Source organism: Drosophila suzukii, chromosome 3 (genome assembly GCF_043229965.1).
Source record: "Drosophila suzukii chromosome 3, CBGP_Dsuzu_IsoJpt1.0, whole genome shotgun sequence".
NCBI classification, from domain to species: Eukaryota; Metazoa; Arthropoda; class Insecta; order Diptera; family Drosophilidae; genus Drosophila; species Drosophila suzukii.
The window spans coordinates 80,215,833-80,242,845 of record NC_092082.1 but is presented as its reverse complement, the minus strand read 5'-3'; the positions used below and the strand labels follow the sequence as shown (position 1 = coordinate 80,242,845).

Genomic DNA, 27,013 nt, shown 5'->3' with positions numbered 1-27,013 from the left:
ACTCACCGATGCGGGGATACCAACACACTGGCAGGCAGCCGGTCAGGGATCTAATACAAGTGCAGTTAATTAATTTCTTTGTTGTTCTCTACGGTAAATCATGCCGTGTGTGCTGGCTCTCCACCTCTTCGGCAGAATTTTCGCACAAAGTGTACGGGTGGCACATGGAAAAATTGTTCCAGTTCATTCAATATTTCTCAGTCCAAAATGCTGTTTTCAAAATACTTTATATTCGAGGTGAAGTATAGGTTATTTCTGTGAATCCCAAAATTGTTAAACCTTATAATCGATAAATCAGATAAAGTGCTTTTGTGTGAATGTGAAATTTGTTTTTTTTTTCATATATAATTATAAAAATATTTTTTAGTGCTGGACAGAACATCTTATATTATTAGACACACGTTGTTCCTTAATAGTCAAAAACGAAGTCCTCTAATCAGCCAGTGCTTAATGAAATATCTACATAAGATCATTTATTTTTTCTGCCGTCGAATTCACATGCGCTAACGAAATACAAGAAGCTTAAGGGAAATACTTTACAGTAATATCTTGAATACTTTGTAATAAAAAGTAATAAGTTCTATTTTAGTTGTGGGTACTAAAAACACACTGTTCCTAAAGAATTTCGGTTATAACTTGTTGAAATATACAAGAAACTTTATAGTTTTTTTTTGGAAATTGAGGACATTAGAAAGAACCTTGATTTAAAGTTACTCCCAAAATGTTCCTGTTTCTAGAGCTTTTTATTTTAACTCCCAAATCAATCCCATTTCTTCCTGTGCATCAAAGGCAGAAGAACTGCGATCAGAACTCAGCTTACTTCCCACTGTTTATTGAAGACTTTTCCACCGCTGCTGGAGATGGTGCCGTGAATTTTCCACCAGGGACTCCACACCAAAGTCTTTGACTTTGTCTTTTGTTGCAGCTACTTGAACTGCATTTGCATATAAATTAGTTTTGATAGCGCTCCATGGAGTCCCCAGCAGCAGCAGCAGTTTGATGTTTGTTTTGCGAATGCGTTGCGAAAAATCAACTTGCGGCTGCAACTGCAACTGCCTAACGGGATTCATTAAGTGAAGTACAACATAGCAGCCGCAAAATGGGAAAAGTGAGATGGTAGAGTGGGAAATGGGGATAGGGGATTGGGGACTGCGGATTGGGGATTGGAAAACGGGGGGAAATCAAGCGATAAGTCGGCAATAAAAATTGGCAGCACTTTGGCACAATTAAGGCAAGGGGCTGGCAACAAAAGACCGGCCGAATGGCCAAGAGCTAACTGGCCAACAGAGAGGCTCTCCATCTGCACCAGTTAATTGTTGGCCGTTGACAACTTCCAGTCGGCGTTGTCGTGCCACAAGGAAGCATACCATTAAGCGGCAAAGAAGTGCAAATTCACATTTAATGAGCCACACAAAAGGGGGAAAAGGGGCAGGAAGCTGCGGTCTCAGCCCGGCTGAAAGTGATTCTTGCGGTGTTTTTGGGGTTGGGGGAATGTCAGCCATCGCAATTGCAATTGCCAGAGAGAAAAGATAAACAAGGGAAATAAGTGGTCAACTGCAAATTATTACCAACAAAGAAAATTAATAATATGAAAATTAGGTGCTTTTTTTCCTGCCCATTTTTTTTTTACAGTTTAATTTTCTTTAATACTTCTTTTATCGAAAGGCATTTATATAGATTAAAATAAGTATACATATAGTAAGGCAGTTTATTTTAATGTCCTACCATCGATTTGATTTGTTTGAAATTTGTTGAACATTTTTAAAGAATTTCAATCCCAGTTCCCAAAAGCATATCCACAGGTTTTTAGAAAAAATGGCTATCCTTAATTTGATTCTTAAGAAAGATTTTAATAATTGTTCCTTGGATTTTAATTGACCTAATAATAATAATAGTTATTTTAATATTTGGGTAGATTTTAATAGCTCTTTTATTTTAACCATCCTAAAAATATCTTTAACTTTATGCCTCATTAAGTTTATTTTATAGCTTTTTTTTAAGTCCCAAACATTTCCCAAATGAATGGAAGCTATTTTATGTCGGTTTTATTACGACTAATTTCCTTAAATCAGAGAAAACTCAATTCGTTAGCCCAATTACTATTACTAGCGCGATAATGTTTCTCTCACCCACTTAAGCATCTTTGAATTTAAAGACCATCCATCGGGAGGGGACCCCCTTTGGTTGTCACTTTCGAATCAGAGATCCAAAATTATAAACACGAAACATTAATTCGCTAAATCGTCGTCGTCGTCGCTTTCAACTGTCACTTTTGAGTGGTCCGCGAATGTAAAATGTAAAATGCAATTTCCATTTCCATAACGCCTCATAACTCAAGATAGCCGTCAATTTGGGTCTTTGGCCAAGTGGCTAACTGGCTATATGGCTAACTGGTAGCCTGGGCAGCTCCAACCTGTTCCAACCTGGAGCGGACTCCCCACGAGATTCGATCCAACTGATATGCATCAATTTTTGGCAATTCCGTTCGGCTACCAGCGAATCGAATGCAAATAGGGTTCGCCGAGCGGAGCGTGTTTGGCCTAATCACATGGCCGTGGAGGGCTTTTTGCATAAATTTCGGCAGGCCAAGAGTGAAGAAAAATACCCAAAATCGATGCTAGGCTAGCCATGTGATTTCTAATTCGATCGTTGGCCCATTTTGATTAACAGCTCTACTTCTGTTTTGTTTTGCAGCCCACAACAATAACGCCCACGACCGAAAGGCGGTGAGAAAATAAAAAGAAATCAACCGAAACAAAAGTGAAAAACAATAAAAGCTAAAGGAAAATCGCTGTGCAATAAAGGCCTAACTCAATCTCCCAGGCGAAATAAATATTTTCAGTTCGAGATGCAGCAATAAAGCAAACAAATAAGGCCCCAGAAAAGAAAAGGTCTCAGCGGCAATTAATTAACAGTGGTGCAGCTACAACAAAAAGAAAAAAGAAAAACTCGCTCACATATATTTACAAAAGTTTTTTACGGCTTCGCAGTGAAATGCAAATCAATTAAACACAATATATTGTTAAAACAAAAGGAGAAACAAAAAATCCAAAAACGAAAAGAAATTTTTCGTTACAATTTGATTTGCCATTTACCCGGGGATTAAGTGTGTTTTATTGACCATGAAAACGATGGAAAGTCCGCGGCTCTAAAAAAAGAAAAATAATTAACGAGAATTCCCCATCGTGTATGTGCGTGAAAATATCCAAAATAAAAGCAAGGGGAGATAAATCGTAAATGGAAAATCCACCAAGTGATCAAAATGGCAAAGAGTGAAAATCAAATTTAATAATCCATCAAGAAGTTTGCCGTTCTACATAGATAATTAAACATTTAATAGACTTTTTTTAAAGAAGGCGTAAATTTTACGATCGCAACCAGATCACAGCACACAACCGAAAACTGAACTGAAAGTCTAGTAAGTTAAAGTATTTATATTTTTTATTGTCCAAGCTTTCACCTAGCACCACAAATTAACTATGCTATTCGCAGATAAGGAAAAGCATAAACTTCAATTTAACCCGAAACCATATTTTAAACTAACTTTCAAATAAAACCTGGATTAATATTTTAGGACCCCCTATCCGCTCTTTAAAAAAATCTTCTATTTACGGTTCTTAACCCATCTAATATCTTAATGATCACTTTGGGGCTCCCTCCCATTCTTTCAAGTCGCTTAATTAGGGAATCGTCCGTTAGGTCGGATGAGAGCCCCATCTAATATATGTATTTACCACGAAATTAACATCAAAATTTATTTTTATAATCCCCCCAAATGGTTGACACCTCTAGCAGGTGTAATTTCCCAACAAATTTGATTGTGGCCGAGAGCCTAGCTTAATTTGCCCAGCCATTCTAATTTCGCAATAGTTGCCACATCGAGAGGCTGCCCGATTGCAGGCGATTATGCGGCGCGGAGTGTTATAAGACCCCCAGTCGAAGTCGTCATCATAATCTGCAACCTGTCTGGGTTGTGTCAACCTCGGGCTGTCTTCTGCCACAGCGTGTGTCGTTTTATTAGCGAAAGTCATCGAGCAGAATAATTGTTGCAATGTGGATGTATATATACGACTATATACCATCCCAACATCCTATACAGTCCCATAAGATCCCATACCATCGTGTGGCAATCAAAGTGAGCGCTCATAAAGCGCAATTCACTTGCGCGTAAAACCAAATTTGTCCTCCTGCTCTTAACCAATTTCGGTGTCTCTGGGCCTTTCGGCTCACAGCAGTCAGCAAACTGTGACCGTCTTTTGATTTTTTGCCTTCCAGCGGTTATATAATTTTCCGAACCCATTATTCCATTTGTACAACTTCAGGCGCAAAATTATTTAAATGCGTTAAAAATTTCTGTCGGTTTGGGAAATGGTGAAATATTATCAGTGCGATAGTTTAATTTCTTGTTATTACGGTGATTGAGAAAGACCTTGGCTTTAGGGGTAGTTATACAATAAAAGTGCAGTGGCCTTAGGTCGCAATGGGATTTTGATGATTGCGTGTCTTTAAAAGTGACTGCTTTGGTATACCTTTAAATTAATGATTGCAATCATAAGCATGTTTATGCTAAGAACTGAAAACTTAAAGAAAAATTCCAATGTTTTTTTTAATCGTTTTTTTTAATATATATAGTTTAGAATAGATAATTTTTTCTTGCCATGCCCAAGTAAGACCATCGTAAAATTATATAATTCCCTAGGTAGGCAAGAAATTCCCACCAAAACGATGACAATGAAGTATAATCGAGGTCAAGAGGAAGAATTCATTTCGAGAATTATCTAACTCCATTGTTACTCCATAAAAGTCATTCGCAGTCTATCAATAAATGAGAACAATAGAAGAGTTTACCGGGTTTTGGGTCACATGAAAACACATATCGAAGTCGCTCCAAATCCAGCATAACTCCGGCCTTCGTTTATTATCCATTAAGCTGATTTTATGATCTCAACACAGATACAATTTACAGCTACAAACCGTAATTAAAGTCTAGACAACGAATGCAATCGCTGAATTAATCATTGGCCAACAGAGTATCCAATGTGGCGAGCGAATGAATGAATGAATGAGCGAACGGCCTGTGATTATGAATGGCAAACATCCAGAGGCTGGTGTATAATTATTTCTGCATTAATTGCGGACACAGCAATTAACACACTTGACACTCTTCTTCGTTCGCCAAGCCAGAGATCCAGTTTGAATGGGATCTTGAGGTGTGAATGGAATCCCTCTGTTCAATTCATGAGGCACTCCTTCTCTAGCACTTGGCCATTCTATTTTCGACACTTTTCTTTTCTTCTCCGTAAACATTTCTAAACTTTCTGCTGCTCATCTGCCCCGAAGGCCCTTTTAACTGCCACTCGAATAGGACAAGTGAATGCTGATTGGGAATCCATGGGATACATTTGCGCTCGGGGCGTGCTCAAAAGTGATGGCAACGTGCACTTCATGCAAATTAACGATAAGGCAACGTCTAGGGACCAGCACTTAGGGACATTTACTGCGGCCTCATTTCACTTTCAATCTGTCAAATTGTCACACACCAAATGTGGCTAAAAAGTGATTGCCCCCGTCACGATTTTGGCTCAAATATTTTTGCCTGCAATACATACATATTTCTTTTGGCCGAAAGTGTTACGCTTGCAGAGACTGTTACTTTTTTTTTTCCTTGATTGGGGCCCTCATTTATGGCCAATTCGGAGCGTTACGGTTACGCACGTGTTGGCGTAACTTCCTCAAGGTACGGGACTGGATACTCAGACTGAGACCCACTCATGATCGTGCCCAAAATGAGGTCTTTCAATTTACCAATCCATTCAACTTGCGACCGTTATGAAATCGAAAATGAAGCCATTTAGAATAGATAGGTGCTGGGAAAACTGGAAATGAAAACTGAATAACCGAATTAATTATGCCGAGAAGTGGAAAATAAATTACGAGAAGTCACTTTAGAACCGAACCCGACCTTAAAAGCAGCACCGTCATGCGGCTTGAGCCTGGCCAAGACAAAGTAAATATTTGGACAATGGCTCACCCCCCTTTTCTTTGGCTATAATAGCAAAGAAAGGAGGGAAAAACCAACAGATAAACAAACAAACAAACAACAATAACAGCTGGGGGCCCTCTGCGGTCAGTGAGTAAGTCAGAGGTGCAGAGGTGCAAGTGCAGCAGAGGGGCGGCTGAGAAGCGGCAGCCACAGGTTGCACAGCACTTGACCATGCCCACTGGCCATTAGCCGCGTGAGGTTAATAAACCAGGGGAAACCCCAGCCCGCTCCGGCGGTGATTTATGTTTGTGGCCCAGTCTCGGACACTTAACAGGTTGGTAACGTGTTGCTTTTATTTCGGACCGACTAAGTCCAATGACTCGCCGTAGGATGCGTTCCACACGGCGTATGCGTAATGCCAGAAAAGGCTGCAGTGCAATTAATTAACGAGGCTCGCTTTCATATGTTTTCAATCAGCCAACAGACGCCAGGCTTCAACAGTGGCTCCATAAAGTTTGCTGATGGTTTCAAATAGAAAATAAAAACGAAAAGAAAGTCGGGGCATAGCTGCATCTAGTGATATTTACAGCTTTTAAACGAAATACATTACAAAAATTGGGTGAAAATGGCGAGAAAATGTGAAATACATTTACAACTCACTTAGAAAGTGTTTTGGAATTTAATTTATGCATTGAACATAACAAATTAAGGCAAAATTTTTGCAAAAAAATTTGTTTAAGTTTATAGCTCCTTAAATATGCGTGGTTGCACCGGTGTAAACACACTCGTAAAATCAGTATTTTTCTTTATTGCACATAATAGCCTACGTAGGTATAGTTTGAAATGTTTAACCTGAGCATTTTGGTATTATAACAAGACATATAAGCACTTTGCCCATCAATAAAATTCAACAAGAACGGTTTCCTAAGCTCGTAAAACTGTTTCTTGCCATTAATCCCTATATCGAATGGCTGTCATTTATCATGCTCGACTAGAGCCACATATTTCCTAGAGCTGCTCTCAGTTATAACGAGATTTTAAACACTTCTTTCAATTTACGGCGCAGCTTCCGCTGTTTTGAGACTCGTTTTGATTTTCACATTGATAAGCGGTCGACTCAGGTGCAACGACTTTTACCCCTCACTGTTCTCTCGAGTGTGAGTACTGGGATTCTCTTACTCGGATTCCCCATCCTAAGTTGTAGTGGTCGCAGCATCGAGTGACCGCCTCCAGGTATGGATGGAATGGATTTCACATGGCCGGCCACTCAAAAATTGTGTTTGCGTTACGCGCAGTGATTATAACAAGCTCCGGACCCCTGCCTTACAACCTTTTCTCGCTCACTATCCCTCTTTCACTATCTCAAAAGATGCCGCCAGCTCAGCATCATCTGGGTTGCCCAGCACCAGGCCCCCCTTAAAACAAAAACCCTCCTCATCTTCACAGAGAGAAAAAGAAGACAACTAAAACCTTCTATTGGTTATATACCGACTTAAGTATCATTAAAGATTTATGTTTGTAGCTTGGGTAGCCGGATATAGTTAGCTATAAAATGCTATATCTTCGGTTCCAACGGTTTTATTATGATATTTTGGTAATATTCTATATCCTTAATAGCCGCTTTGTATAACCGCAAAATGTACATTCATTTTCTCAAAAATTCTACTACCTGTTGATCTTGGTATTTATCGTAATAAAATAAGATTTGTAACTAATTTATAAATAAAAATTTCTTACCGTGCACAAGCTGGCTGCGTGTCAGGCTGTTTAAGTCGCTCGTGGCTTGTGTGATCCAGTTGTTTATCTTTTTCATTAGCCTGGGCGGCCTGTCATCTGTGCCGTCGCCTGTCGATCGCCAGCCGATTGACAAAACGCCTACCGGGTAAGAGGCTTCCTCATCCTCCAAAAGTCGATACCCTAATGATGGAGCTGGATCTCGAGATGGGGATGGAGCTGGAGCTGAAGTTGGCCAGATGGCGGTGCCGATGCCCCCAGACAGGAGTGCTCTTAACTAAACGGGCTGAGACTTTTCCTCACTTTACCACACGCCAATAAAGGGGGAAAAGGGCACGGGGCGGAGGAAGTTAAGTGACTGACGCAAATTGCGCAATTGTTATTACAATTACTCTCTTCCACTAACTCGGCTGCAGGCCCCTTCTTTAAGTTCAGTTCAGCTACTCAGCACGTACTTGCACTCAGCGAAAATACCGATTTTTTACTTACTTTACTTTACGTACTTACTTTTTTGAGAAAACTTTTAAAATTAAAAGTAAGGGGGATAATTTTTGATAACTTTAAGGGTTGATTTCTCAATGTCATTTAAGGTTCCAGTTAGGTATCTTTCACAGAGTGTTAAAATAAAGCTTAATTGTTCGGAAACACAAGTTCGTTTTCTTAATGAGTTGTTAATTTTACGAACCACATCTTTTTCAGAATCTGTTATCACACGATCAAAGTATAAAAGATAACATGACATTGGGAAATCGAACCCAAAGTGGTATTATAATATTAAATTAGAAACAATTGTAGTCAACCATTTGTTCTATCTCTAGTATTATAAATAAAATCTGTTAAAATCAGAACTGTAAATCCAACGGAATAAATGAAAGTGAAAAGCAGAGCAGAACCCATTAACACTTTCAATAAAACTCAAAGAAACTCCCGCTTGCGCTTCAATGCTTATTTGAACCAAAGAAATCTAGATAGCATTTTAAGCTGTCAGCACTAAAAGATTATTTCAATTTCTTATTCATACCTTTAATTAATTTAGGTCTCGTTCATTTTGAGCAGTGAGCATTTTGGAGTTCTAGACCACAGACAAAACTCAGGCAGGTCAGGTTGAGTCTCAGCCGAGTTCGGTTAACATTTTTCTAATAGTTGTAGCGTTTTGCTGGAAAATTATTTGGCCTCTGGCCGGATTTGAGTCTTTGCCTGTCTGGGCCTGAGTCGATGTCTGGCCATTTGACTGTTTGTCAGAGTGCTGCTGCTACCCGTCTTTGGCTCGTTTTTGGGCTCCTAAAGATAGTCATTAGCACGAGAGATTGCTGCTGCTAGCTCGACTGGCTGCTACTACTACTTTTTTTGCCTGCTTCTGTTTTCGGGGCGTTTAAACGGGGTAATTACGTTTCGGTAACTTTTTTGACCAACTCTCTGCGAAAAAACAAAACCAAGCCCAAAAGTACTGAAGGCAAGAAGCGAAGGAATAAGAATAAAAACTAGATGCTGCTGCTTTCGTTGAGGAAATGAAAACGTAACGAAATCGATTTCCAACGGTTCATGCGCCGAATGGATCGTTATATAGCAACATTGCCATAGCTATATAGGCGGCGTGTGGCAGGGGCAAGCACATCTTTACCCCTGCCCCACTGCCAATTGGAAATAGAGTTATTAGGAGTGAGCGCTAACGCTAACGTTCCGTTTGCGTTTCTGGCCCAAAAGAGTCCCAGTCCATTGAGATGGTTTGTAGGCCCGGCCGGTCAATTGATGAATCGATTCGAGTGGCCCATGGAGAACTCGGCACGAAGTCGGCCACGATGTGGGGAAAATGTTTGGGGCCAAAGCTAAAATTAATCTTGTGGCACATGTTCATCCGCAGCATACACATCCACATTAACTCCAACTCCAACTCCGGCATCAATATCAATTTCGGTTTCAATCAACATGGACATGAAGCATTTTCCAAGCCAATGATGTGCACAAAGTATTTGGTATCAAATTGCATTCAAACGATTTGTAATTATAATCAACATTAAGATGATTAGGCGATAAACGGGACTTGGTTGGGGCCTGCTTTTGAGCACCTCATGTTTGAGTGTGTCGGATCAAAGATATTTGGGTATCTGAATTTTTAATTGATCTTTGGATGAACCTCAGTAAATATTTGATTATGGTGTGGGAAAATAAACATTTTACGCCAGGTTCATTACTCACATAAGAAATGAATCAAGCCGTTAAGGTAAAGAGAAATGAATGTACAAAAAGGAAGAGTTTCTCAAAAAATAGTTATATTCGAAAGCTCTTTTATAATGCTTATCCTTTATTTGAATATTACGCAGATAGCTGTGCTATTATACCATTAAATATAATTCTATCAATCACTGACTACTTTATCACGTTCAACCTCTTTCCCATCTCATCTTTATAGCAACTACCATGAATTGCATAATATTCCCAAGTGTCGCATAATTGCCTCAATCCCGCCCCCAAAGTGTTGTCAGCACATTCACCTGAACTCCCCGACTCCAACCACATTTCCTTCCGCAGCAGCCCCCATTATCATCATCATCATCGCATATGGCCACTATCATCATGATGATGGCGATCTTGTGATTACGATCTGTGGCCGGCTAATACCGCAATCTCGTGAGTGTGGGTTGTCTGGTGGGTGGGCCGTTGGCAGCACCAGAAAGTGCAGCACACCATATTCATGACCGCATATAGTTAGATATCCCACTAATTACAGCCGGGCACATTCCGCCCGGCATTCTCGACAGCACAAAAAAAAACATAGCTTGGCTTGGCACAATAAAAAAAAGAGCATACGATTTTCTAACAACCGACTTCTGCTAACCATACTGATTATTACTATTCTCCTTGCAATCCATTGCAGACATGCGCCCGGCACGTTACCGATGAAGCAAGCGACTTTAATCAGACCCAGACTCAGACACAGGTGAGTTGACAACCCGAGGGGAATCGAGGAAGTTAGGGTTTGGTACTACACTGAAGAGATAAAATTGAAAGGTTAACAGATATATAAGCATACTTTAAATAAAATACAACTATATTACAAATCATAATAACACTATATTATGGGAAAATCTTTGAATCAAGGTAGATAGTATTAGATATCCTATTATATCATATCACAAAATGATCTATTAAATGATAAATTGAATAAACTAAAATTGTTTATTTCAAAATTTTCATATTAAAAGCGGATGATAAGCAGAAAAAATTATTTAAGCTGAATATACAATTTTTTTACGACGTTTTTTGTGTCAGTGTTCTAACTGCAGGAGGCAGCGATGTGTGCTACCAGTTTAGGTTACAAACCATAAAGGCAAACATCTAATTTGGCCAGCAATGGATTGGCTAAACTTTAATTAAATTTGCTCAAAAAAAAAATAGAAAAAGACGCCACAACTATTCCGCTTTGATGAGCTGCAACTGAGGGGTGGGGCAGCTGTGCACTTGCTTTTGGGACAAGAAATTATTAATTGTAGCATGTGTCGTTTGACGTCGTCGACGTCGTGCGATCGCAATAAATTTTTTCCAGTCTTGTTCAACAATAAAACAAGACAAGAGCCACGAAAAAAGCTGATTATGAAGCAAAAGTGAAAAGTTGTAATTAAACCAGTCACTGACTGCAGGCAGCACACAAAAACTAACTGCAGCAGCAACATCTGCAACAGCAACAGCAACAGCAGCAACAATCATAAAGAGTAGAAATCGTTGCCTGACTTTGGTTTTTTTTTTTCTGCCACTTTTTTTTGTTGCGACAAGTGCGCTTAATTAGTGGGGGGTAAACAGGGTTCTCCTCGATGTGGATGGGTTCCGGCAGGCGAAACAAGACTAATGTCCAAAAACTGTCATGCCCGTTCTTTTGCAGAAGAAGCACAGCAGCGGCAGCCAGCAAGATGTGTCCCAAACGGCATTGGCTAGTCAACAGAGGAAGCTCTGGAGGATCAGGAGGAGCTGCGGCGAGGAGCAGGCGCAGTCTAGACCAAATAGTAGAAGTATTAGTAGCCTTAATCTTAGTCAATTGTCTGGCCACGGCAGCAGCGGCGCTGATCACACCGCCCGACGCCCTCAGCCTCGATCTGGAGTCGCTGTCTCTGGGCTCCCCATCCTATTCCTCCTCCGGCTCCGCCGCCTCCTCCTCGGAGGACGACGACATGACCGGCGGCTTCTACCGCAGCCCCCATCGCCTGGAGGGCTATCCGCAGATACAGCAGCTGCAGCGCGGCCAGAACTTTAAGATCAGCCCCAAGCCATGCTCCTTTGGCCGCGTCGAGGGCACCTGCATGTTCGTGTGGGAGTGCATCAAGTCCGAGGGCCGGCACGTGGGCATGTGCGTCGACTCCTTCATGTTCGGCTCCTGCTGCACGCACAACTACACCGACAACCTCGCCGTGCCGCAGACGGTCTTCTCCTACACGAGGCCCACCAAGCCGCTCACGCTCCGCCCGCGTCCTCCCGCGGCGCCCTACAAGCCCATGATCAGGTAAGCGATTAGCTAAAAGAGGTTACTTTAACTACTCCACTACGTGTTTTCTGTCTTTGGATATCAAGAAATATTTAGGACCAGCAGATTAAAATCAAACATTTAAATGAAAAGTAAAAACTGGCAGTAGATTTATTACCATGTTAATTTCCGTTTTATTTCTTTATAAGCATAGTCCTTTCTTTGGAATTTGTTTTTTTTTTTTTCCTTGAATAAGCATGTTAATACTTAAAAAAATGTGTCCTTAAAACCATCTTTTCGATCTCAAAAGTGAGCCAAGACTGAACAATATTGAACTATCTAAAATTCTTGGTCTTTGAAATACCATCTCTTTTTAAAAACCACTCTATCATGAAAAACAAATTTAAGACTACTTTTAGCCTGATTTCTAGAACGTTTCTTCTCGGACAACTGAAAGACCAATTCTTAAATTATTGGGAACACTTAATCTTGTATTTTTCTGTTTAAATTTTTCTGATAGATTTTTTCTGGTATAGTTTTAAAAGCCTTAATTTTATAAAACTTACAATTTGTATAATCTTGAAAACTATATTATTTTTATGCTGATTGATAAATACATCACAGTTTAGCATATACAAAGAGATCTTAAAATATTTTCTGAATACCTCCCTTGGAAATATAATATATATGCAATTACTGTTGCTTTTTCCTTACGCTTTTGTGTTCTATCATCTTCTTTAGCGGCATGACCACCATAGAGCGTCCCCATGGCGCTGGCACCCTTGTGATTCGTCCTTCGGGTCCGCACCACCAGGGAACCTTGGCGCGCCCTCATCCGCCGCCCTACCAGAGCAAGCCCACCACGGCCTCGGATATGCTGAGCTCCGCCTCGCATCCCAGCTCCAGCTCCAGTTCGAGTTCGAGTAAGTGGAGCCTGAGTTTTCGAGATGGAGGAGGCTTGGCGCCCCCGCCCAGCGGTGCTACATTGTTAGCATGAATTGTAACAAACAAATACCATCCGCAGATAGCATTTGGCATACATCGACCCAGCAGCAGCAGCAGTATCCGCAGCAGCAGCATCAGCAGAATCAGCAGAACCACTGGCAGATGACCACCGAGCCAAGCTTTATTACCAAGCCGCGACCCACCGGCTGGACCAAGCCCGGCATCGTCAATTTGCCAATGCCCGCGCGACCCTCAAAGCCGTCGAAGCCCACAAAGAAACCGATTGTCTACGAGCGGACACCGTCGCCTCCATCGTCCACCTCGACGACATCAACGTCCCTGATTTGGCCAGGCCAGACGCATCCCCCCCAGCCGCATCGCCCCACCAGGCCGCAGGTATGTAAATACGAGTCTGGTTCTGGATTCTGGGTTCTGGGCTCTGGGTTCTCTGCTTTGGGTTCTGGGTGATGCATTGATGTCGAAAGCGAAACAAACGAGCCACGAGGTCATTTACTCCTCGACTGGGACTCAACCTCGGCCCCATAATGGCAGGCCACAGCCTTGGGGGACATTTTATTGTTTGCACAATGCGGAGCCGGAGCCAAAAGTTGATGTAAGATTCGCCTGCCGCTCTCAGGGGTGTGTGTGGAATTTAGGACCCTTCCAGGAAAGGGTACCTCAAACAGAGCATGCCACTTGCTAATTTAAAGTCCAGGAAAAATTATAGTTTGGCTACCAAGAAAACTATAATGAGCAGGTGAAGGCTAACACAGTTAAGTTTATATTGTTCTTTGAAAGTCCCTATAACATAACATCATGTTGGTTATCTAAAATTTAGCCATTTGATATATAATCTTATGAAGATCTTGTTAGTTGTTGTATTTTAGATCCCTTTAGTTAGAGCATCTAGACTTTCAACTGACCCCTGGTACCTTTCCCACTTAATGCAGATTTAGCGGCAAAATGAAAAATTGATTCTTTGCGTGGAATGGGAATGGAAATGGGGAATGAGAAACGGGAATGGAGAATGATTTGCCGCTTGAGCCTGAGTCCGAGTATTTTAGCATAATGTTTACCACTTTGGCCTGCCTTGCAGCTGTCGCCGGGCACATCATTAGCCGCATCCTCGTCCTCGGCTTGGCCATCACCGTCGCCAACCACCTCGACGACATCCACATCCACAACGACGACAACAACCACTCGACGGACAACCACACCGGCGACCACAACGAGGAGAACCACGACAAACAAGCCCACAAGGCCCTACCAGCGGCCCACCACGGCGATCTCCTCCTCGAGCTCGACCACCAGTACCACCACTTCGAGCAAGACACCCACCACGACCAGGCCGATTAGCTCCAGCAGCAGTTCCAGCAGCTCCAGCGGAATCGTCACCAGCAGCCAGCGGCCAACGCAGCCCACGCACCGTCCGCCGGTCCTGGCCACCTCCGGCATCGAGACCAACGAGATAACGGACTCCTCCAGCCCCGACTCCGGAGCTCTGGGCCATGTGAAGACCATCTCGGCGGCCCGCAGTGGTAAGTAACTAGTACCAAGCCCATGCACTCAGGAAAACCAACTAAAGTAGAGAATACTTGCTCAGTACTTGCTCGAAACACTCAAAAATCTCTAATGAAAGACACTTCAGTTCGGAAAAAGGTTCATTATGATATAATAATATAATATATATAGGGATATATCCGTTTTTAGCTCAGATTTAATTTGATTTTCCAGTAGTCTAGTTAGTTAGTCAAAGAACGTGTCATATGTGTCATGACCAATCTCTGGAGACATATAAGCCTTAAAAATTTATGTTCGGAAAGAGATTTATAATAATATATTATTAAAGATTTACTAAATAGTAAATTAGTAATCATTTCTTATTTGTAGTAGTAAAATTTCAATTTGCTTTTTTAGGTTAGTTAGACGAAAAGAAAATTCTTAGGTCGTGTGTTCTTATTGTTAATTAATATCCATAGTCATATTTTTTGTGTAATAATTCAAATTTAATTAATCTACTTGGGGATACAAAACATTATTAGTGAAATTAATATTTTTACTAAATTTCGGTTAAGATTGTTAGTTAAAAGGGAATTCATTAGACCGATAAAGATTCAATTGTCAAGTTCTAGAGACGGCTTACCATAAGAAAGAGACAAAATCGCATTGATATGTACTGCTGACTGTTCGAAGCACCCAACTTGACAATGCAATTTGTTATTTGTTATTTGTTTGCCGCAATTGCAGAGTGCGGAGTGCCGACTTTGGCGCGTCCCGAGACGCGGATCGTGGGCGGTAAGAGCGCGGCCTTCGGTCGTTGGCCCTGGCAGGTGTCTGTGCGGCGCACCTCCTTCTTCGGATTCTCCAGCACCCACCGCTGCGGTGGCGCTTTGATCAACGAGAACTGGATAGCCACCGCCGGACACTGCGTGGACGAGTGAGTGGATCAGCCCAGGCTGAGGTCCAAAACCGGACCAGATCCAGATCGAGCTAATCCCTGCCCCTCTTCCGTTCCTTGCAGCCTGCTCATCTCGCAGATACGCATCCGCGTGGGCGAGTACGACTTCTCGCATGTGCAGGAGCAGCTGCCCTACATCGAGCGTGGGGTGGCCAAGAAGGTGGTCCATCCCAAGTACAGCTTCCTCACGTACGAGTACGACCTGGCGCTGGTCAAGCTGGAGCAGCCGCTCGAATTCGCGCCGCATGTCAGTCCCATTTGCCTGCCCGAGACGGAGAGCCTTCTAATTGGCATGAACGCCACGGTCACCGGCTGGGGTCGCCTCAGCGAGGGCGGCACCCTGCCCTCCGTCCTCCAGGAGGTAAGTGTTAACCCAGCTTTAGCTTAAACTCCACTTCAAAATCCAACGACAATGAAAACCGCAGCGAATCGAACGCAGGCAAATGAACGTTGAGATGAGGGAAAGATAGCAATTAGGAGTAGATCTCCATGGTTAACTAAAGAGAAAAACTAGATATGATATCTAAAAGATATAAAAAAATATGTATATAACATTTATAGATAATAACTAAGGCGCGCTCTTTAAGATTCTCGCTTTAAAAAATATTAATTTTAAAATTAAATTTTCACCTTGATAAATTTTTTCCAATTAATTCTTAACTTCCAGGTTTCTGTGCCGATTGTGAGTAACGACAATTGCAAATCGATGTTCATGCGCGCAGGTCGCCAGGAATTTATTCCTGACATATTCCTATGTGCGGGCTACGAGACAGGAGGGCAGGACTCCTGTCAGGGCGACTCAGGTGGACCACTACAGGTGAGTTTTGGAACATAGAAACCCTAATGCTAATCCACTATCTCACCTTTTTGCCAGGCCAAGTCGCAGGATGGCCGCTTCTTCCTGGCCGGCATCATCTCCTGGGGCATTGGCTGTGCCGAGGCCAATCTGCCCGGCGTTTGCACACGAATCTCCAAGTTTACGCCGTGGATACTGGAGCATGTCAGATGATGATCAGTCCAGGGATCACGGCGATATTGATGATGATGGCAGCTCGACTTTTGTTATTTGTTTTAATTTATCAGTTGTATCTATTAAGTCTTGTGTGATTTATCTTAAAGGAATGTTAAGCGTAGTTAGCTTCAATTTAACAATTTTAACAGCAATGACCATGACTTGGCCTTGTGGGCCACGCCCCTATCAGCACTCACACAGTCAACGCCCACTAAGTTAGTCTAGCGAAAATGTTAGCGCCGTAAGTTGTCTAACATGGAAATCGATCGGATTTCGAAAAGGGATTATCTATTTGTACATAGCCGAAGGGATCGGGAAACGGGGACGGGGGGATGGAGAGTCATTTGCATGTCCACAAGTTGTTGGTATTTTAGTGTAGTAATATTTAACAATTAACTAAATCTATATTTATTGTAAACAAATGCATGCAGACATCTGAACTTTGTTTGTATCTTGCCCAAAGAACAAGTTTATCTATAGAGCAATAAAAGATTACTGAAAATACTGTCTAATAAAAATAGCATAGCCCGCGGTCCAGTTGCGATACAGATACAGATGCCCATCTCCATAAGAGCCGACTTCCTCCTCAATCTCAACAATTGCGGGCCCCGAGGGCACTGCGAATGGCTAACCACCAAAACCATTCGCACAATTTAAAGTCATCACCATGTTCGACTGCGGGCCATTGACAATGATGATTGGCACAATCGATTTGCACGTGGGGAGATGGAAGACATGTAGACATCCGCAGCCGCCTTGGCCACTTTCCTCCGGATTTCACTTTTCAACAGCTTCACCGGCGTGACATTTGACTTGACGACACCAACACCTCTGGGCAAGCCAGCCATCTGAACAATTAATCACTCGGAAGATTCATGTGAGAGCGGGTTCTGGCCACTGCCCACACACATAAGCCAAGGTTTTCACTTTTGGGACGCGAGGCCAATTTATTTCTGGCAACAAGAAAAGAGATAACTACTTCCAGCTTGATCACATAATCGGAAAGAGTCCAAGTTCCATAGAACTTAGATCGATGCACATTTCACGGCCGGATGAGGGTGACTTTTTAGGATAAGACTTAGTTCACTTTCTACTTCTTCTTGGGGAAGATCAGCTCCTTGGCCTCCTCGTACAGGTCGCCGGCCAGATACTTGAGGTCCTCCAGCGAGGTTGGGAACTTCTGGATGGGCTCGATGGGCACCTCCTCGCCCGGCTTCACGCCCTTGATGAAGTTGTAGGCCACGGCGAAGATCTTGCGACCCTCGTAGAGCACCACACGGCAGTTCTCCTCCGCCTGGCGGGGATAGCACAGGGAGGCGACCGCTCCGGCTCCGATGCCAGAGTACACCACCTTCTTGATGAAGCCACCGCGGGCAGCGAAGATGAAACCGGCCAGACCGCCCACAACGATGGCTCCACTGCGATGGAGGGAGTTCTGGGGCTCGTTTAGAAGGTCGATGGTGTGCTGGGTGTGTGCCTTGGCCGTCTCCACGTAGTGGCCCACAACGCCTGCCTGGTCGGCCACGGCCTTGTACCCGGACTGGACTTCTTCGCGCACAAAGCGGACTCCAGCCTCCAGGTTCCGGTGGAGAGCCGAATCCTGCGCTTCTCTATGCCGCTGCGGCTTGGGTCTATGGGAGGGGGATTGGGTAAGTTGGAAATCCGAGCCAGCAGTGGATAACTCAACTCACTCTGTCTTTCGCAGGCTCCCATAGATGGGCAGCTCGCTTGGCCGGCACACCAGACTGCAGTCCGCCGCACTGGATGCGGGTTTTTGGGGCTCGGGTGCCGCCTTCACGGCCACCGCCGCCATGATTCCCATCGTCGCCGTGGTGCGCAGCATCTCGTAGTGGTCGGAAGCTGGATGAAGTTCCTCGCTGGTCGATCGGAGTGTGTGTACACACGGAATTTAGCCAACTGTTAGGTAAATTGCTTGTGTTTTACATCAGTTGTTAGACATTGCGTAATTTGTCAAGGCACGGTGCGACTTGAATGACGCCTGCACTGTGATGTATGACGCGGTATGATGGTAGCGGGTGGTTCGTGCAACAGTTGATCGCAACGGTCACGTGTGGGTGGTCGATGACCGATATATCGGTATTGGATTGACATTACCTATATATTATTTACCCAAATTACCACTAAAAATGTCTATAAGCTCAAGGATGAATTTATAAATTAAAAAGAATAAACAATAAAATACAAATTGCAACCAAATTTTTTTAAATTGAGAAATAAGTGAAAGCGCCCTTTTTGGCGGTTGAATCATTTTTTAAATGTTAGTCCAACTTTTAAGCTTTGAAGTACAGTTTGTAATAGTTATTTATTTTAAAGCTAATAAAACTAATTTATCTTAAATAAACTTATTTACATAAATGAACTAATTGAGCAGTATTAAATTAAATGTATATTTGTATAAGTTGCTTACTCTTTAACAAAACAGCTTAGCAGTCTAAAAATATTTAATTGTACTAATCTAATGTTTACCATTTTTAACCTTAATTTATAACGGTTATTCAAGATATCGTATCACGCAGATTGGAACTAGTTCGCTTTTTGTGGTTTTTTGTCAGTTCCAGCCTCTGGTCTCACCAGTCACAAGACGCGAATTTTATTCGCCAATAAAAACAAAAATAAAGCAACTTAAGCCCACTGATAAGCGGACCAGCAAACCAGCAATCTTCAATGAAATCACTACCGTTAGTTAGCCTTCCATCGACCACCTGCAATCGCACGCTGAGCGGAGCGGCCCCACACGCCCACGCCCACCTCCTCCAGCCCCCCCACACCTGTGCGTTGGCCACCCACCCAAATCGGTCGTCGGTGCGTTAATGTTATCAGTTCAGCAGCGGAGGCAACAGCAACACAACGGGCACGAGTGGGCGCTCACAGAAACAAAAGACCACCCACCACCCAAGGACGAGGCGTAGGCAGAGGTAGTAGTGCGCCCAAGGCCATGGGCATATAAATAAATGAAGGGCCCCCCAGGTTAAGGGCCATATATATTGACTCTTAACTTACGTTCAATTCGTTGCAGTTGCAGTGGCAGCAGAAGCAGAAGCGGCAGAGGCAAAGGCAGCGGCAAAAGCAGCGACGTAACCGCACAACGTGTTCGGAATACCAAAACGTTTCTTTTGGGGTCATGCCACGAGCTGCGTCGAACGGCTGACAGACAGGAAATCGCGTGGCCAGCGGACCAACAAAACCACACTTCTTTACTGTGAGCAATAAAAAACTCTAGTCAATAGTTCATATGGATGCTACCGCAAGTTCAAAGTTCAGGTGAGCATCTAGTTTATCTCTCTGTTTTCCACTTCTTTAACCAATTTCACTTTATACCCCAGCGATGTGGACGAGTATGGCTTCAAGCGTGGCGACCACTTCGACTATAACAACTACTCCAAGTTCATGGATGGTTACCTAAAGACGCTGACGCGACGCCGCATGAAGTGGGAGACCATACTGCAGCAGAACACCGATCTCACCCAGGTGGATGCCAAGCTGAAGCGGTACATTCGAAAGGGCATACCCGGTCCGTACCGTCCCGACGTCTGGATGAAAATATCCGGCGCCGCCGCCGCCCAGCGCCGCTCCCCGGATCTCTTTCGCACTCTGCTGCGCACTGAGCCCTTCGACAAGGAAATCAGCGATTCCATATCAATCGATCTACCTCGTACCTTCCCCGACAATATTCACTTTGATACGAAGAAGCAGCGCCTGTACAACATCCTCATCGCCTACGCCCATCACAATCGGGATGTCGGCTACTGCCAGGGCCTCAACTATATAGCCGGCCTGCTGCTGATCGTCACCGACGACGAGGAGAAGTCCTTCTGGCTGCTCAAGCACATCGTGGAGAACATCGTGCCGCAGTACCACTCGCACAACATGGCTAATCTCTTGAGGGACCTGGCCGTGTTCCGGGAGTTGGTCATCCGGCGGATACCAGCTGTCAACAGGCATGTGGATAACTTGGGTGAGGTTTAAGGTTGAGAAATTCGGTCCTGGTGCATTGCTAAATGCTTCTAACTTTATTGTAGGCCTGCCCTATCCGGTAATCGCCAGCAAATGGTTCATCTGCATTTTTGCCGAGGTGCTGCCCGTCGAGACAGTGCTGCGCATCTGGGACTGCGTCTTCGCCGAGGGCTACAAAATAGTTTTTCGCGCTGCCCTGGCCATGTTTGTCACCCACAAGAACGCCATTCTGGGCTGCGATGACATTGCCGCCCTGGCCAACTTGTTCCGGGACACCATGATCCAGGACAACATTGTGACGGACTGTCACGGCTTCGTGGAGGCCATGTTCAGCCTGCGCCTGAAGCGAAGCGAGCTGGAGAGCCTGCGCAAGGTGGCGGTGCTAAATCCGGCCTAAAAAGCCCGGGTCAAAACGGGGCTTTATGACCAACAGATCAAACAACAGCAACAAAACCAAAAACAAATTGGAGAAGCAATCGAAAAATTCAATTATTAGGAGCGTAGTTCAACCGTGTCATTGTTTTTATGTTCATGATTGTGAGTGTGCATTATGTAATCGTTTCTATATAGTACGTACCCAAATGTGCGCGCATTTGTATTACCATAGTAGCCCAATTGTAGTCAAGGCCAAAATAATTCGAGTATTAGCCAACAAAATCAAATCGAGTAACCAAAGCGAAATTTAAAATGGAACAAAAAAGAACAGATTAGTTTAACCGCATATATGTACGTACCTAAGCTGTAGGAGTAGTAGCCAAAAGTTTCTAGTTGATATCTTCCGCAGTAGACCATATAGAGGGCATGTATATATACACATGCCCAATCATCGGCAGCGCATTTAGCCCACGTTTACCCAACAACCAACAGTTTGTGTTCTAAGTTATCTTGTTGATCAAAGAAGTATTTATTTTCGAGTATATGTACTTTGATAGGAAGCTATGTAAATGTCTACGTCTAGATGAAACATGTATTTACTTTTATATATATAAAAATGCTTTTAAAGTTGTTACATAGTTGACTAACTGTAAAACGTCTGTTAGCCGCAACCGGTTTGTCTCTAATCGGTTGCCCAATACTCAATACTATTTACAAAAGATTTATCCTGAAATATAATTTGAGGAATTGATTTGTAAATGCATTATCCCGCTGGCCATTGAACCCAACAACTATTCCCTAAAGTGGAAGTGGGCTTTAATGGCTGATGGGTTTTATATTTCATGCAGCCGAGACGCTTTTCAAATAAAATACTATTGCTAACTGTTAGTAACTGCAGAAATATGTACAGCCTTAAACTAAATTGGGAAATCAAAACCATAAAGGGAAGACATTTGGCATCTTAGGGGGAAGATCAAGAGTTTAAGTGGTAAGTGCTTTTAGCAATTTAACAGGCTACGCCTGTGTTTTCAGTTTGTATCTATGGCATTCCACAATGGGCTCCGCACAAGGGTTCTGAGGAAAGAGCCAACGAGGTGAGCAGAGTTCGCCTGCCAGGATGGACGCCGAGGTTCTCCCAGTTAATCCAGGATAGACGCGCTGTGAGATCTGCAAATCGAACAGTTTATTGACCAATGGTATTCCGGCATAATCGACTACTCACCACTCGTATTCCAATTAGCCCTGTCCGCTTTGATCTCGCCTCGCAGGCACTTCTCCACATAAGTCAAAGGATCGTAGTCGGTCTGGAGCACCTCACGGAGCAGGGATATATAGGCAATGGCCAGGCGCAGAGTGTCGATCTTGCTCAGACGTTTCTCATACGGAAAAGTGGGCACATGGACCCTCAGCTCATCGAAGGCCGAATTGATGCTACTGCAAAGCGCAAGAAAATCGGAAGGAGAAATGGAAAGCTCGTTAGTTACAAAATCTAGTTTATAACTCGGGGGCTAGGAAGTTCTAAAATGGAAAAGACCATTTGGTGTACCCAGTTGGGGCGGACCTCTGGATGCGTTTCCTTTCTCGCACATTGGCCGCCTGTCGCTGCATTTTGTAGCTGGACGCTGCTGTGGCTCCCACTGCTCCATAACCGGGATTGGGGCCACCTCCTCCGCCTGGAGTGCCTGATCCTCCGTTGTTGCCACCGCCGCCGCTGCTGCTGGCACTGGGACTGTTGCACATCAAGGGAGCTCCCCCGCCGACGTTGTGCACCCCCATGGGGTTGGTGGAGGAGTCCAGCAGATTCTCTGAGGGATTGATATGATGATTTTTGGAAATTTCGGAAAAATGTATTTATATTTTTCTATATTACCTCCACTGTGCATGTAATGCTGCTGGATATGACGCAGGTTATTGGAGTTAAGGCGCAGCCCTGAGTTGCCACCGCCTCCTCCTGAACCACCACCACCACCTCCGCCTGTGGCTCCTCCACTTTGATGCTGACCAGCATAAATGCACGAGGGCAGATCGTTGATCAGATCATCGTCGAAATTGTGAAAGGGTAAGTGACTAAAGGGGTAAGGGAATTATATATATTAATAAAATATTCGAAAGAAATTAAGTTCTTTAAAATGCGTTTTGCAGACAGATTTTTATATTTTAAAATATGGTTCCAGAACAAGTGGGACCTTAGACACATACATCTACAATGTACACTATTTCTCTGGTACATGTAATGTATTAAAAACATATTTAATTTTTAATTACGTGGAGTTGCCGACGGCATAGTCAAGTTTTAATACATTTTTACGGCGCCACGCCCTTCATTTTTTATAGATATTTATTTCTACCATCAAAAAGATCCAATAAATGGGAGTATAAGTTATGTATACACAAATCAAGCGCTTAAAAAATGCAGCAAAAAAAAATTTTTAAAAACCCTTTATATTAAAGTTTGCAATTTCAATATTTTAAGATTATTACACAGGATGTTGCTTATAACATTAGTTGGTACTATAGATTTTTTAAGATACGGATTATTTTTTGGAGATTAATTTTGAAGCCGTGTCATCCGTTTTTTATAAAAAAGTGGTGCACCTTTACTATAATTTTTTAAGTTAATCAAAGGACAAGTTCAATTTGAGTATTTGGATTAAGGCAGAATCCCCGTACCTTATGGGAGGCGAAGAGGACGAGTCTGGTAATTGATTTCGCGACATGTTGCAATTATTTATTCTCACTTAAGATTACTTTTCTAGTAGAAATTTTTAACGACTTAAAACTTTTCCGGACTCTATTACGCACTTCCGCTGTCCAATAAGCTATAAACTTTAATGAGTCCATCTCCCGGGAATTGCGAGCCTTTTATAGTGCCGCAGATCCAATTGGAAATGCCACAACTCTGGCCAGGACCTTTCCACCCCTAAACGTCCTGGCAGCCAGTCGCCGTGCGCCCTCTACTCGATGGGCGGAGCTTGCCAAGTACAGGGTGTTTGCCCCTGCAAATGGAACGGATGCTGTGGGAAAGTCGTTGGACCTATTCGCCTCCGGCTGCCCTTCGATTGCTGGGCGGAGATCTGGATTTGGAGTTAATTACGATAATTGATTTGTCCGGTTCCTACGAAATCGGAATCAAGGAGTTTGATCTTGACTCAAAATTGTGTTTTTAATAAAAATATATTTAAAGTTATTTTGTTTTGTTATAAAACTTTGGAAATAACAAGATTAAGTTTCTGTTAATTGATCCAGACAATTTCTGTTTAATTATTTTTACAGAAAATTAAAGTTACGTTCCTCTTTGACATTTACTCTGACCTTATAAAAAAGTTCTCCAAACCTCAAAGTTCTCCTTGTATATTGCAGGACATCTTTAGGTCTTCTATGCCCTAAACCCACCATTCCAGCTTCTCCCCTGCTTCTTTAGCTTCAGCTCCAGTATTCGCTTTGTGCTCCCTTCACCTGTTTTTGACATTCTGCCATTATATTTCGCACAGCAGGAAGCCGCCATGTTTGTGTCCACCACTTTGATGATGTGGGAGGACAAGAAAGAATATTCTCGGATTGGGGGACCTGTCTAACCCTACCCCAGATAACCCTATCGTACACCATGTTAAAGTCAATTTTTCAGACATATGGGAGACGAGGTTTTTTATCGAAAAGTCTGCTGGTAATCAGAGCACCATATAGGGGTCCGAGGACCTGTTGATCTGACTCCGGTAAATTTTGATTCCCACGGGATGCGGACAAAGCATAACCAGAGCAATTAGATCCAAGGCAGATAGAGCTGGTTGCTACATTTCACGGATCATTTAACCTAACCAGAACCAAAAACAGGATCAGGATCGGGATCGGGAACCACTCGAAGCCGCAGGCTTTGTCAACAGCCACAGTCACGGGGCAATTGTTGAAATTGAATTATGTTTATTTGATGTTTTGGTTTGCTCGCAAATTAGCTACGTCAGCCACGTCAAAGTGGAGAACGCCCCGCCCCGTCAGGCGGCCAGGTCACGTGCCCTAACCCGAGGCGCGAAAATCCCGAGCAGTCCGATCCGCAGAACAAAAGGACCGGCAATATGTCAGGGATGCGGATGCGCAAACCTTTTCATTACCAGACAAATTTGCTTGTCGCACGCGTCGGCGCACACTTTCGAACCCTTCGAACACCCCTCGCACCCCAGAACTCCGGGGTCTGATGACAGTAATCAGTTTTGATGGAGGGTAAGTGCCCGAATCCGGAACAGAGTTCGAGTCCAAAACGATTGAGGGGCAGATAGGTATGTGTTGCCGCGAACAAAGCTGACATCCTTAAGTGAAATCTTGTTACCAACCAATGTAAACACGATTGTTAATTTAACTTTAGCAATTGCCGCAGGAAAACCGCCCTGTAACCCTTGGTTGTACCCTAATCCTAACCCTAACTCTAACTCTCAGCCCAACCCAATGAGTTGGACTTGTCATCGCACCACAATTAAATTATCGCATTTCAAACGAGTGCACCGAAGGAAGTGTAAATCACGGACTGTGGGAAAACCAAAAAACAAATATAATAAATATCCTAAACCCATTCGATTTGCATATAAGAGTATTACTTGAAAAGTCCTTTATGGCTAAGCCGTACGGAACATGCTAATTTAAGTTAGGGTTATAATTTTAAACCAAAGGCCAATTGAGTTCCAAGCTTTGTGGGAATAAGTTATAAATATAATGCCTTGGTGAACTTATTTGTTTAAAAATATCTAGCTTATTTATTATGACTATCTTGGAACTCCCACTATCTGCTAAAACAAGTTCTAAAAATATGCCTTTGAAATAATCTCTAAAATAAAACCAATTATAAAGCCGAAGTTTGAACTTTGATATCAGATTAGGTTTTTTACAATTGATAATCAAGTTGATTAAAACTAAATTAAGTACGTATGTCTACTGATGACATAGTTAATAAAAATTATGGATTTTCCAAGCGTTTAAATCAAAGTGCCCTCCCAATCGGAGTTAGCTCACAACCTCTATCTGAGTTTTTTTGAACGAATAAAAAAAGATTATCTGAGATCAGTCAGTTGGCATAATTGAATCAAATGGTTCTCACACATTGGGCAAATAAAGAAAACAGATTGATAGTGTCAAGGAGTTGCGAACGCAGCCATCAACCGCAGGCCATCCCCTCTGAAGTTGCTGACAGGACTCAGGACGCAGGACCCTTGTCTGGTACATATCGATTAGCGCTTTGCATCCAAACCAGAGCAAATCCATTCTGTGAATCTCTGTAGCGGCACACGACTCAAGTACCGAGCACTTTTCCGCAAGGATAATCCCACCCCACCCTCTGGTGAAACTTTTTCCCCTCGTCCTTCGACCTTTGACCGCAATTCGCTGCGGCTGCTTCAAACTGCCTCGACGCAATTGTCTGCGAAATTGTTTGTTTATTTTGATGTTGTTTTAATGCGTGCTAAGTCCCTGATATTTCATGGGTTCCGATTCGCCGAGTTAGAGTTTCCTGGGAAAAACAAACATCCTTAGCGCCACAGGCTGAGGTGAGTTTCAGCTTCAAAAGTGAAAGCTTTTCGTGAGAGCTTAAGAGGAAAAATTGGTTGGAAAATTGTCTGTATGGTTTTCGGCTAGGCTTTTCATGCCGAAGGAATTCCTGTGCTTTTTGATGTAAATACCCTTAAATATTCCGCAACTCCTTCAAAACTCAAAAGTTAATTTAATTTTACAAAGCAAATACCATTAAAAAAATCCAAAACTACGCAACCTTTCGGATTTTTTGTTTCTCTAGGAATACCAATCAAACTTAAAATTAAAACCATACAAGAAATTCATAAGAAAACTGCTTATTGGCGTTTGACTGCACGTTCAAAATACCATAATTCATGTTAAACATTTTTAAAATATCGAGGTTTCAACCTGTCCTCGATTTTGGCAAACTTATCCGAGCTTCTTTAAAATTTGCATATATTTCGATTAACGCTTGTCAACTTGCGATCGTTCAGAAGACCACCAGAAAACACAGGGAAATATTGATGCCCGGGTTCAATGAGGTTTACAGATTCACTCGGGGATGACATTCAGCTGTCGCCCGCG

At 43.0% G+C, this 27,013-nt stretch overlaps 4 protein-coding genes across 9 annotated transcripts in view; 2 read left to right on the top strand and 2 right to left on the bottom strand.

Moving 5' to 3' along the window:
- The window catches only part of Sb (serine proteinase stubble), a 33,443-nt gene extending 14,941 nt beyond the window's left edge, over positions 1–18,502 (top strand). For all 3 annotated transcript variants that reach the window (XM_065865991.2, XM_065865992.2, XM_065865993.2), the window contains exons 2-11: positions 2,695–3,418; positions 10,593–10,655; positions 11,595–12,209; positions 12,912–13,093; positions 13,195–13,511; positions 14,212–14,653; positions 15,363–15,552; positions 15,637–15,934; positions 16,241–16,390; positions 16,448–18,502. In XM_065865991.2, coding sequence (XP_065722063.2) covers positions 10,615–10,655; positions 11,595–12,209; positions 12,912–13,093; positions 13,195–13,511; positions 14,212–14,653; positions 15,363–15,552; positions 15,637–15,934; positions 16,241–16,390; positions 16,448–16,582 — 2,370 coding nt within the window. In that variant the 5' untranslated portion in view covers positions 2,695–3,418; positions 10,593–10,614 and the 3' untranslated portion in view covers positions 16,583–18,502. The remainder of the gene's footprint in view (positions 1–2,694; positions 3,419–10,592; positions 10,656–11,594; positions 12,210–12,911; positions 13,094–13,194; positions 13,512–14,211; positions 14,654–15,362; positions 15,553–15,636; positions 15,935–16,240; positions 16,391–16,447) is intronic.
- Mic26-27 (MICOS subunit 26/27) lies at positions 17,506–18,581 on the bottom strand. The gene is made up of 2 exons (XM_036817652.3): positions 18,277–18,581; positions 17,506–18,216 (listed from the first exon to the last, which is right to left on the bottom strand). Exons 1-2 carry the CDS (start codon positions 18,426–18,428, stop codon positions 17,676–17,678), a joined length of 693 nt encoding a protein of 230 aa, XP_036673547.3. The 5' UTR covers positions 18,429–18,581; the 3' UTR covers positions 17,506–17,675.
- A 577-nt stretch (positions 18,582–19,158) lies between these two features.
- LOC108014804 (growth hormone-regulated TBC protein 1-A) lies at positions 19,159–21,836 on the top strand. 2 transcript variants are annotated; one of them, XM_070995800.1, is made up of 4 exons: positions 19,159–19,521; positions 19,629–19,867; positions 19,930–20,561; positions 20,626–21,836. In XM_070995800.1, the coding sequence occupies exons 2-4, from the start codon at positions 19,839–19,841 to the stop codon at positions 20,955–20,957; spliced, it is 993 nt and encodes a 330-aa protein (XP_070851901.1). In that variant the 5' UTR covers positions 19,159–19,521; positions 19,629–19,838; the 3' UTR covers positions 20,958–21,836. The 2 variants fall into 2 exon arrangements, with proteins under 2 accessions (XP_070851901.1, XP_065722108.2); XM_065866036.2 differs by having other exon boundaries at positions 19,623–19,867.
- Fer2 (48 related 2) lies at positions 21,441–23,991 on the bottom strand. 3 transcript variants are annotated; one of them, XM_070995801.1, is made up of 5 exons: positions 23,606–23,991; positions 22,806–23,002; positions 22,470–22,740; positions 22,158–22,369; positions 21,441–22,102 (listed from the first exon to the last, which is right to left on the bottom strand). In XM_070995801.1, exons 1-5 carry the CDS (start codon positions 23,650–23,652, stop codon positions 21,975–21,977), a joined length of 855 nt encoding a protein of 284 aa, XP_070851902.1. In that variant the 5' UTR covers positions 23,653–23,991; the 3' UTR covers positions 21,441–21,974. The 3 variants fall into 3 exon arrangements, with proteins under 3 accessions (XP_070851902.1, XP_036673551.3, XP_065722109.2); XM_036817656.3 differs by having other exon boundaries at positions 22,482–22,740; positions 23,606–23,987; XM_065866037.2 differs by having other exon boundaries at positions 22,497–22,740; positions 23,606–23,965.
- Positions 23,992–27,013: the final 3,022 nt, after the last annotated feature.

Excerpts from the sequence above, each read along its gene's own strand:
- Mic26-27 (XM_036817652.3), bottom strand. The coding sequence starts at position 18,428 with ATGCTGCGCACCACGGCGACGATGGGAATCATGGCGGCGGTGGCCGTG. Across the intron at positions 18,217-18,276 it reads GGGAGCCTGCGAAAGACAGA|ACCCAAGCCGCAGCGGCATA; the intron begins GTGAGTTGAGTT and ends CCCCTCCCATAG.
- LOC108014804 (XM_070995800.1), top strand. The coding sequence starts at position 19,839 with ATGGATGCTACCGCAAGTTCAAAGTTCAG. Across the intron at positions 19,868-19,929 it reads ACCGCAAGTTCAAAGTTCAG|CGATGTGGACGAGTATGGCT; the intron begins GTGAGCATCTAG and ends TTTATACCCCAG. Across the intron at positions 20,562-20,625 it reads CAGGCATGTGGATAACTTGG|GCCTGCCCTATCCGGTAATC; the intron begins GTGAGGTTTAAG and ends ACTTTATTGTAG.
- Fer2 (XM_070995801.1), bottom strand. The coding sequence starts at position 23,652 with ATGTCGCGAAATCAATTACCAGACTCGTCCTCTTCGCCTCCCATAAG. Across the intron at positions 23,003-23,605 it reads TCCTCTTCGCCTCCCATAAG|TCACTTACCCTTTCACAATT; the intron begins GTACGGGGATTC and ends TTACCCCTTTAG. Across the intron at positions 22,370-22,469 it reads CCAACTGGGTACACCAAATG|TAGCATCAATTCGGCCTTCG; the intron begins GTCTTTTCCATT and ends TGCGCTTTGCAG.